This window comes from Paroedura picta, chromosome 8, assembly GCF_049243985.1.
Source record: "Paroedura picta isolate Pp20150507F chromosome 8, Ppicta_v3.0, whole genome shotgun sequence".
In the NCBI taxonomy this organism is placed as follows: domain Eukaryota; kingdom Metazoa; phylum Chordata; class Lepidosauria; order Squamata; family Gekkonidae; genus Paroedura; species Paroedura picta.
The window spans coordinates 1,107,599-1,118,176 of NC_135376.1; the positions used below are offsets into that span (position 1 = coordinate 1,107,599).

General features: G+C 57.7%; 1 protein-coding gene across 1 annotated transcript; it reads left to right on the forward strand.

Moving 5' to 3' along the window:
* Positions 1-321: 321 nt before the first annotated feature.
* On the forward strand, positions 322-9,028 carry GMNC (geminin coiled-coil domain containing). Its single transcript, XM_077347905.1, has 6 exons — positions 322-364; positions 1,180-1,537; positions 2,207-2,397; positions 4,044-4,135; positions 5,583-5,699; positions 6,516-9,028. The coding sequence occupies exons 1-6, from the start codon at positions 322-324 to the stop codon at positions 7,128-7,130; spliced, it is 1,416 nt and encodes a 471-aa protein (XP_077204020.1). The 3' UTR covers positions 7,131-9,028.
* Positions 9,029-10,578: the final 1,550 nt, after the last annotated feature.

Consider the following 10,578-nt stretch of genomic DNA (forward strand, 5'->3'; position numbering starts at 1 on the left):
TTGGAGCTCTCCCATCCCCACCTCCCTCACAGGGTGTTTGTTGTGGGGAGAGGAAGATGACTGTGAGTCCCTTTGAGACTTCCCCAGGTAGTAAAAAGCAGGGTGCAAACCCCCCCCCTCCCCCAGCTCTTCTTCTCTTCTCCCCTCCAAAAGCTTGCAGCAACCGCCTTGCAGAGGAAGAGGACCGGTGCATCAATCGTTCAGGCAAATCCGCCCTCAGGGCGCTCCCAGTCACTGACCCCCCCCCCCCATCAGACGTCAGGGCAAGAGGTGAAGTGCAGCGGGCTGGAGAGGGCCAAGCAGCTCTGGCCAAGACGAGCAATGGCCAGGAGAAGGCCTCTGGGCCTCAGCTGCCTCTGCCAAGGTCTGCCGGTGCCCAGGCAGGGCTCTTTCCGAGGCACAGCGGTCAGTCAGCAGGGCCCACTTGAACAAAGACACAAATGCTGGAATTGCAGCCTCCAGAGTCAGCCCAGTTTTGAACACGGCTGTTCGGCAGCCTTCAGGCCAAGAGCAAGGGAGGACTCCAACGGACGGCGGATCAGGACCACGGATCGCTTGCATGTCAAGAAGGGGGCAGAAATAATGCCACAAGAAGCCGAGCGCTGGGGAGAGACAGGCCTTCTCCGGGGACTCCCTCCGCGGCTGGGGGTCCCCCGATCTGCCTCTTCACTCCAGCCGGGAGGACACCAGCTTCATCCTTCCTCCAGTGGCGGGGGGGGGGGGCTGGAGGGGCCCTTAACGGGGATTTGTCTTTGCCAGTACTTTGAGGGGCTGTCGTGCCCTTTAACCCTTGGTCACCTCAGCTGGCAGGATGCTGAAACTGGGGGATCCCCTCGCCTCCCCCATAACCTTGTTTGTTTGTTCTGTGCTTTGTCTGTGGACCGGAATCCGCTTTTGGGGTTGAAACGGATCTTCCGTGGCCCCCTCCCCTGCATCGTAAGGGCGTGTCCCAGGGGCCTGCTTGGGACTCCAGCCATCGCCTGCCGAAGGGCCCCCGTCCTGAGCTCCACCCTCGACCCGCCCAGCCCCCTCCCGAGGAGCTGAGCGGCTGGACCCACCCGGAGGGGCTTGCTGCAGAAGTCTGCCTTGCCCCCCCCCCCCTGGAGAGCCCCTCGGAGCTGGAGGCATTTCAGAACCGGACCCAAGAGGGTTTCTCTTCCTGAGGCTCTGCTGCTTCAGAAGAAACCGCATACTGGCTCACTAGAGGGCTGGGGTATTTCCCAGCACAGACCCCCGGAGCCCCCCCTCCTCCTCGGCTGGCTTTCCTCTGCCCATCCTCGCTCTGCCTCCTCCTCCTCCTCCTCCTCTCGGCCGCCGGCCGCTTCCTTCGCTCCCCTTCCTCGGGCTGCTCCTTCGCGCTTCGGGTCACCACTTTGACAGCTCCGTCGGCACCAGATGAGGCGGCGGCCGGTGGCGTCACACGGGGGAACTCCACCAGATTAGAACTCGCCTCCCGCGCCCTGCCCTGCCCTGCCCAGTGGCTCGGGGAGCCGGTGGCTGGCGCTCACGGGCAGCAGGATCCCCCGCCAACCAGATGGTAAGTCCTGGGAACTGCTGGGACCCAACTCGGCAGGGGCTCCTGGCTGGAGGGGAGGGGAGGGGAGGGGAGGGTGGGCACGAGAGCTCCAGGTGGCAGTTCAGGGGTCTCCAGGGAATTGGGGGGGGGGTAGCTGGGGCTGAGTTTCTGGGCTCCCCTGGGACCTCGTCCTGCCTGGGGGTCTTTCTGGGGGGAGGGGGAATTTCCTTGCCATGTGCCAGAAGGACCCTCCCTAGCCTCTTGGGCCTCTGAGAAGTGCGGGTGAATCTTGGGGCGGGTTCGGGGGAGGGGGGGGGCTGCAGTTGCAGCCCCAGTCTGGGGGGGGGGAAAGAGAGGAGCCCCGGATCGGGGGCCCCCTTCCCCGGGCCAGTTTTGTGGGGCGGGGGCATCAGCACATCTGGGCTCTCTTCCCGGGGGACGGCGCGGTGCGTGCCTGGACGGGGGTAGGGGGGGGCGCCGCGGGGGTGCCGGGAGTGTCGTCGGGGCATCGTGGTCCAGCCCCGTTCGGAACCTCCCGCCCCCCCGCCCCAGGGCGCCCGCGGGTTTCGGGGGGTCCAGCCGCCGAGGGAGGGAGGGAGGGAGGGAGGGGATGCGCCCCTGGCCCGGCCGGCCCCTGCTGACCTCTTCCCTCCTCCTCCTCCTCCTCCTCCTCCTCTCTCGCCAGAGCAGCGCCGCGCCTTGCGGGGAGCCGCCGCCGGCCTTCGCGGGGGGCTCCGTCTGCGCCCGTCCCTGGCCGGACCCGACGGCGGCGGCGGCGGCTGCCGAGGCGAAGGTTGCGGCGGAGACGTGGCTCGAGCCGGCCTGGGCGGAGGCGGCGGCCGGGATCCTGGAGCCGCCCGCGGCACACGCGGAGGAGCGCGGTAAGTGGGAGCCGTCGGGCCGGCCCGGGCAGCCCCCGCCGAAGCCCCGAGACGACGCCCCCCTTCCCTGCTGCTGCTGACGCCCCCCCCCCCGGGGCCGCTGGGCCGACGGGGCCACGAGGCTCATTGCCCCAGGCGGACCGAGGCCGCTGCCTTCGAGGCTTGCAGTGCGGCCTGCCGCCCCCCCCCCGCCCCCCGTTCATGCATCCGCCGCCGCAAGGGAACCTCCATCTTCAGGTGCAGTGCACCGGTGGGGGGGAGGCGGAGGAGGCCTTGTCCTCCTTCCAAGATTGGGGCTGGCCCGGGCACTGGAAACAGCAGATACTTTCCCACTTGTGGAAAGAAGTAACGACAAGTGACTTGTTGCTAGCCCCATCCGCCTCCACCCAAGCATGGAGGCAAACCCACAAGTGACCAGGGCAGACCCTCCTGGCCAAAGGATCCATGGACACAAATTGCAAGACTGGGGAACTGCCTTCCAGGGCAGTCAATGAGGGACCTCAGAGGAGCTGCTTTATTGCATAGGAACGTCAAGAACAGACTAGAAAGGGAGACTGCAGAAATGCAATGAACCCCCCCCCCCCGGACTCAACAAGGATATTGGTTTCTTATCTCACTACACACACTAACCTCATTCAACTCTTATATGCACATTCCTTACAATCCCCTCTTTTTTATTTTATGTTCTTTGGGACGAGGAGGCTGTGATGTGCTGTCAGGGGTGCGCAGTGCTGCTGAGAATTGAACCCTGTGCTCTCAGGACCGGGAAGCAAGCTCAGCAGGGCTTGTCACTTGTGGGGATGCCTCTGTGCTTGCGGCTAGCAACAAGTCGCTCTTAGTTGCTTCTGTTCACAACTGGGAAAGTGTGTGAAATTAATCGGGCTGTTTACCCATTGACTTTCTCCTGGTCTCTGTCCTCTCCTGATCCCCGCTCCCCTATCTCGGGGGGTGGGCCTGCACAGGAAAGCTCAGATTGTGCCGTGCTGCTTCAGACCCACAGGGCTACCCATTTGAATCCTGTTTTATGTTGTCATTGCTTTATCTCAAAAACAAAGAAAGCAGAGAATAAAATTCAAAACCCAGCCACTGATTTTTAAGAAACAAACAAAAATATAGTCGCCGGGTTGGCAGATCAACACACAAGAGGCTATAAAAGACTTCCAGATACCTCAAAATGCACACACAGATGCCTTCTGCTGAATCAGGCCCCCTCCCCATTTGGCTCACCAGGGTCAGAATTGTCTACACAGACCGGCAGCCGCTCCCCAGGGTCTCAAGCAGAGAGACGCCCTTTCCTGTCATCTCTGCTCTGGTCCACTTAACTGGAGGAGCTATGGGGGATTGAACCTGAGACCTTCTGCATACCAAACGCACATCCTCTCCAATCCACCTTCTGCCTGCCTCTCAGCCACGGCCCCTCCCCCATAATAAGCCCACAGGTGATTGTCGTCTGAATGTTGTGCATTCATATATTGCTAAAATTGTAAGGGTCCATCTATTGATTTGTGAGAGAAACACGAAAGGTCCCTTTCTGCTGACCATCAGAGGACCTCCAAGAGATGGTGGGGGGAGGGGGAGAAGGGAGGAAGATTCTTGCGGTTTTGCTGGCTGGCGTAATTGTTCCATCTGCTTCTCTTTCCACGTAGGGGGGGACCACTGGGGGGACCTGTACTTTGGCCCTGTGGACGAGGTGGGGCAGGGAGACCAGCTGTGCACACAGATCTTCAGGAACAAGCAGGTAACAGCAGTCGAGTCAGGAGCGGAGGCAGAGGCAGAGGCAGAAGCAGAGCCCTGATCCCCACATGGGCTGCTTACAGAACAGCAGCTGTCCAAGAGCACCCTACAGACCAACCACAGTTGCAGGAGGGCGGGGGGGGGGGGCATGTGCGTCTGTCTGTAGGAGCGGGAGGGAGCCAGAGCCCAGGAGCACCTTCCAGACCAACCGGATGTGTGGCAGAGGAGGCGTTTTGGGGAGTCACGGCTCACTTCTTCAGCTATATGGCTACCCGTCTTGATCTGATGCCTTGATAGTTAAAGGTCACAATCTCAACAACGGTACAGCAAACTACAGGACGGTTAGCCTGGCCCATCCAGGTCAGGGCCCTGTAAAGACTAATCTCATGTAAGGCAGACTGTGCCTATCAACGCAGTCCTATGCAGAGGCAGAATCTGCTGATTGGAAAATGTCCCTGTCAGTTACATGTCTAGATCAAGATGGTTAGTCCGGTTAGTCTGTCTGTCTGTAGCAGCAGAAGAGACTAAGAGCACCTCAAAGACTAACAACATCTGAAGAAGCGAGCAGTGACCCATGGATGCTGGCCCCACCACAGATTTTGTTAGGCTTTATGGGATTCCTGGACTCTGGCTCTTTTCTGCAGCACAGGGCCACCCATCTGGATCTGTCTCCACAGAAGGCCCCACCTTTAGTTGCACAGAGTGGAAATCCGGGTCTCTGAAGAAGTGGGCAGTAGCCCTCCACAGCTCCTCTCCTCTCTCCACATTTGGTTAGTCTTGCAGGGGCTCCTGGACTCTGGCTCTTTCCCACGGTGGCAGGCAGGCCCACCCGGCAGCCCCCCTGGATCTGGCTGAGGAAGGGAGCCTTGACTCAGGAGAACCCCTCCCCTGCCACCAACTCTGCCGACGGACTCCTGTTAACTCCCCCCTTGGGTCAGTTATGATAAGAACGGGGTCCATCCGATCCCTGCAAGACCCTTTTCCCACTGCATCCTGCCTTGGCTGCTGCAGCCTCATCTCTTCCTGCTTCTCTGTGGGATTCCCCCCCCCCCCCCCCCCCGCCTTCAGCAATCCCCCTTGAAAAGGGGGAAGGGGGAGCTGGTAACCTTACACCACAGACGGTGCTAATCTTTGTGTACTTAAAGGAGTTGTTGGCTGTCACTTTTGTAGAAAGGCCCTTGCACACCTTTTTTTGTTCCTTTGTGGTTACATTTCTCAAAAGGCATTTCCACCCACTGCTCAGCCAAAGAATCGAAGTCAGAAGGGTGAGGGGACCGGCTGGCCGGCCGGCCTTCTATTGTGACTTTCCTGGGGCGAGAGGTCGGTCCCTGGGGGATTGGATTCCAGAGGCACAGAGGCAGGCAGGCAGGCCTGGGCAGAGCAGTGGAGACTGAGGGCAGAGAGGCCCAAGTCTTGCTCACCTGGGCCCCGCCCGGCCCTCTTCTCCACAGCTCCAGGACACCTTGCTGCAGAAGGAGGAGCAGCTGGCCCAATTACGAGCGGAGAACAGGCACCTCAAGCAGTTCCTGAATTCAGCCCTGGTCAAGCAGCTGGAGGAAAAGGCCAAGGTGAGCCGGCCACAGGCCCACGGCCACAACCACCCAGAGGGCCCCCGACCCGGGGGTTCCCTCCCTGCATTTCTACCAGCCTAGCACAGGGTTAAAGTGTCATACTTGGGTCTGGGAGATGCAGTTTCAAATCCCCTCTCTGCCATGGAAGCTGGCGGGGTGACCTCGGGCCACCCACACACCCACCCTCAGCCTTGCCAGCCTCACAGGGTTGGTGTGAGGTTAGAAGAAGGGAGAAGGGAACCATACACGCTGCTTGGGAGCCCCACGGGCAGCACACTTAAATCCCTTTTCCTTTTGTCTGCCCACCAGCTTCCCTGGCTGCCCTTGAGTTCCAGTCTTTGGGGAGGGGGAGGCAAAGTTCTCGGGCAGCTCTCTCTGCTCCCCCAGGCATAAGGTTCTAAATGTCTCTTTTGCACCCCCCACCCCCGGTCATCTCTCTTCCCCACTGGAAAGCCCCCCCCCACTCTCCCGCCTCTCCTCCTGGGGAGGGGCCTCCATCTCCCTCCTCCTCTGCACTTCCCCCAGCTCTGCCGTGTCCTTTTGGGGCCTGTCTTCCAAATGAGGCCGCCTTGTAGATCTCTATGGGGCCACTACAATATCTGCCATTTGGGTTTTTGCCCCTTTCCTCAGTCCAGAGTTTGCAAGCTCAGACCCCGTGTGCCTAGACTTGAAGGTGGGGTGTTTTGGCCTTGCCTCCTAGGGCAGGTTTTCCCTATCTAGGTTGCCCCCCCGTACTTCTTTGTTGCCCCCCCACTTGCTCATAAGCCCACCCACCCCGATCCCATCCTCTCTCTCCTTTCTCCCCTTGGGCAGAAGCTGCTCTGGCACAGCGGCTGGGGAGCCTGCGGGGCTTTCAAGAGGCCCCTGAGGGCCGAAGGTCCCTCCGCTCCCCGGGAGCCCCCCCGCGCTCCAAAGGCCAGGAGGAGCCTCCTGGGGGACCTCTCGGCCTGCGAAGAACGGCCCCCGGCGGAGGTGGATGTTTGGGTCCTGCGCACCCTGGGCCTGAAGGACATCGACACCATCGACGAATCTGCTTCAGCTAACTACAGTGCCGGACCTCTGGACCCAGCCCGGGGCTCTTTCCTTCAGGGTCCCACAGAGGCAACCAAAGTGGACATCAGGCGCGGCCAGCCAGGGGTGGACAGATGGGAGGCCTTGGCCCCTCTGGACGGTGCAAGGAAAGGGCCGCTGCCTCCTGGGCTGCAGCTCCTGTCTCCCTCCCCACGGAAGGACAGCCCTCTGGCCCCCTGCAGCTTGCCTGGCGGCTCCGACCACGTCTTGCCGGTGACCCCTCCCGTGGCCTTCACCACCTCCCTGAGCCCCCACTGCAATGTGAAAACGCACACTTTCCGGCAGGGGCAGGCCTTTGTGCGCCGAGACCAAGACGGGGGGTGGAAACTGACTTGGGTGCCCAAGAAGACCGAGTGAAGAAGGACCCGGGCCCCCAGCCCTGCCCGGCCCACCCCACTGCCCGCAAGTACGAGGTCCACACAGAGTGCTGAAAAGCTGACCTTGGCTGTGCCGTTCTGGGAGAACGGAAGGCTGCTGGGTTTGTCCCTCGCTGGACCCAGCCACGCCCTGGCCGGACCCCCTCAGCCGCCGGGCACTAAGCAGGGCCAGCCGTGGTGAGTCCTTTGGCTGGGAGGCCCCAAGGCAGTCCAGGGTTCCTGCCCAGGGCCAGACTGAGATGCAGCCACCGAATGGAGCAGAAATCCAGCTGGGCCAGCCTGCTGCCGGACGATGAGTCTCCTCCAAGAAGCCCAAGCAGGATCTAGGTGGGGAGCAGAAGGATCCTCCTGGCCAAGGCAACATGGGAGCCAGCCAAAGCACAGATCTGCCCGTTGAGGAGCCCGAAGGCGGAGTCTCCTTTGCCGGCCCTTTTGTCCCTGCAAAGAGCCCCCTAGCCCACTTCGTCCCTGGGAGATTCTCTCAGGCTCCCAGTGTCCTCATCTCCCAGTCCGGGCTGGTCCTTCTGTGCTCGGAGGTGCCTCTGCCTCAGCGCTGTGGTTTGGGCCTTGGTGTTGTCAACCGCTCTGGGGGTCCAGCAGAGGTAATGGTGGGAGGGCGGGTGAGCTTCCCCAATCCTCTGAGGATCTGGCGGGATCCAACGTGGTGGTGTTTGTCCTGTGAAATCCAGAGTCTGCCACCGTCAGACCTTCCTTCCTTCCTCCCCAGCACTTTTCTTGCTGCCCCCTTGTCCTTTGGGTCCCGAAAACTTCCCACGGAGAAGAGTCTCGGGTGGGGAAGGAACAGCCTCTCCCATCTTGCTGGGCCTCTCCTCGGCTTGTCAGCCTTTCTTAGCAGGGCCATGATCCTTCTTTGCTCTCACGTTCATGGGCTCCTATCCCCCCCCCCCCCGGACTGTCCCATTACGCTCTCCTCCTTGCCCCTTGGCATGTGGACACCTGTTCCCAAGGCCTTTTATGCAACCCGGGGCTCTCTCTCCTTACGAGTCGACTAGTCTGGCGGTCACTGGTCTTTGGAGAGCTTCCGGGCCAGTGGCTTCCCTCGGATCAGGGCCCTGCTGCTAATTGTGCAGGCTCCATGCTGGGAAACGGCCTCAGTCTGCGAAGGGCGCTGTGCCCGGGGGCTCCCAGGGGGCGATGTCAGGCTCCCCCTGACGCCACTCTGGATCCCTTTGAGAGAACCGCCAGAACACAAAGTGCTGCCCTGAGCCCTCGTGCCCCTTTCCTCATGGGCCGCCCACTGCCACCAAAATCCCTGCAATGATTCACAAGAAGAAGTGGGTGCAAACAGCTCCCCATCGACACAGGAGCAAAACTGGGCACAAATCTTCCATCTTTACAAAAGAAATGACCTGGAGAACTGGAAATGTTGATCTTTGCTGTTTCAAAGACAGATTTTGGACTCTGTGTGAAAGTCTTGCTGAGATATCGATGAAGTAATTGCCTCAAGTATTAATTATCCTGCCAGTCCAGCGTTCCCTCTAAGTGGTGTCCCTGGGCGGCCGCTCACCCACCCACCCAGGAGGCCCCCTCGGTGGCAGCAGCAGCACCCTGGAGCCGCACAGGCCTTGCACTGACGGTGCCCATTCGAGGATTCCAGCAGTTCTCTTCTGCTCAGGAGGGGGGAATAGAGGGAATGTGGAACACCAGGTTCTCCTTTTTTGCTCACTGCATTTCTAATAGTACTACATCTAACAGCATGCGTTAGAAGGATATAAATTCAAGTTTTTGAAATGTGTAAGAGAATTCTCAACATGGCCCCATCTGTGGATACTTAAATCCAGAGGCTGGATCCATAGAGGGACAAGACAGATATTTCTACAAACCTGAGAAAAATCTGAAATCTAAACAAAAGGCGGAGGGGATGAGATTAAAACCATCCAAATTGAAAAAAAGTATTGCCTGTAGTTTTTTAAAAAAATCAGTGCTCTTTTTGTGGCTGTTCTGTTAGTTGCTAGGCAACCACAACAATATTGACAGCCTGCAAGCTTTGGTTTCTGCCAGTAAAAGGCAGGGGGAGGAGGCAGGATCATTTGAAGGGCTATTTGAGGGAGGACTCATTGGGGCTAAGCCTGGCAGACCCACCAGGTGGAAATGCGAGTTGCAGGACCAATCTAGCACTTACTGCTTGCAAACGTTCAAAGCAGCCAAACCACAACAGTTAGTACGATTTATGGGTTAGAGTTTCAGCCTAGAATCTGGAACACCCAAGTTCAAATTCCCACTCTGCAGTGGAAGCTTGTTTGGTCACATTGGGCTAGTCGCTCTGTCCCAGCCCAGCCTACCTCACAGGGTTCTGAAGAAAGTGATGTTAATTTCTTTGGATCCCAATTGGGGAGAACAGAGGGTTATAAATAAAGTAAATAATACAGGTGTAGAGAGGGCAGATAAAAATTAGATGGGTTGGGAAGTGGGAAGGAGAGAAAGACACAAGGAAAATAGAGATACAGGAGCTGCCAGGAGGAGAGCAAGAGTGGATACAGGGGAGAGTCGGGGGTTCCCCATAAGTCCACCCTGTAAAGTAGACATTTGTCTCCAGGGGAAATGAGCCATTTTGGGGTAGTTGTTAAGGGTGGTGGCTTCTAATCTGGCAAGCTGGGCTTGATTCCCCGCTCCTCCATGTGCAACAGCTGTATGACCTTAGGCTACTCACAGTCTTCATAGGTCTGCTCTCACAGAGCAGTAATCTCAGGGCTCTCTCAGCCTTCCCGCCCTCATAGGGTGTCTGTTGTGGGGAGAGGAAGGGAAAGCGATTGGAAGCTGCTATGAGACTCCTTCGGGTAGAGAAAAGCGGCATATAAGAACCAACTCTTCTTCACCATGTTGATCTGAAGCAAACTAGAAAACTTCAACCCATTGGCTGGTACAAAAATGTAATATTTTTGAATATAATTCTTCCAATTTATTTTGTAGATATCGCCTTCATATCTATGATGTACAAACATAAACGAAAACGGGGTTTAGATAAACACAAAAAAATTTCTTTTTCAATAGCCCGTTTTCAAAGTTGTTTCTTCCTCGGTGGTTTTTATCATACAAATAGTCCCTCAGGCTCAGTTTCCTGGAGGTTTCTTTACTGCTCTGTGGCTGTGCAAACATTGAGGCTGAGGAACTATTTATATGATAAAAACCATCTAGAAGAAAACAACTTGGAAAACGGGATACTGAAAAAGGAAAAAAATTGTGTTTATCTGGAACCTGTTTTGGTTTTGGTTTGTGCATCATATGAAGGCAATATCTACAAAATAAATTGGAAGAATTATAACCAAAAATATTACATTTATCATCACCTGATAAATATTTTTAAAATGTAAAAAATATATAGAAAAATTAGCTCCCACCCCTTCAGGAAACCCCCCCCCCCCGGGCCATCATGAGACCCCAGGTATCATGAAATCCTCATTGAGGAA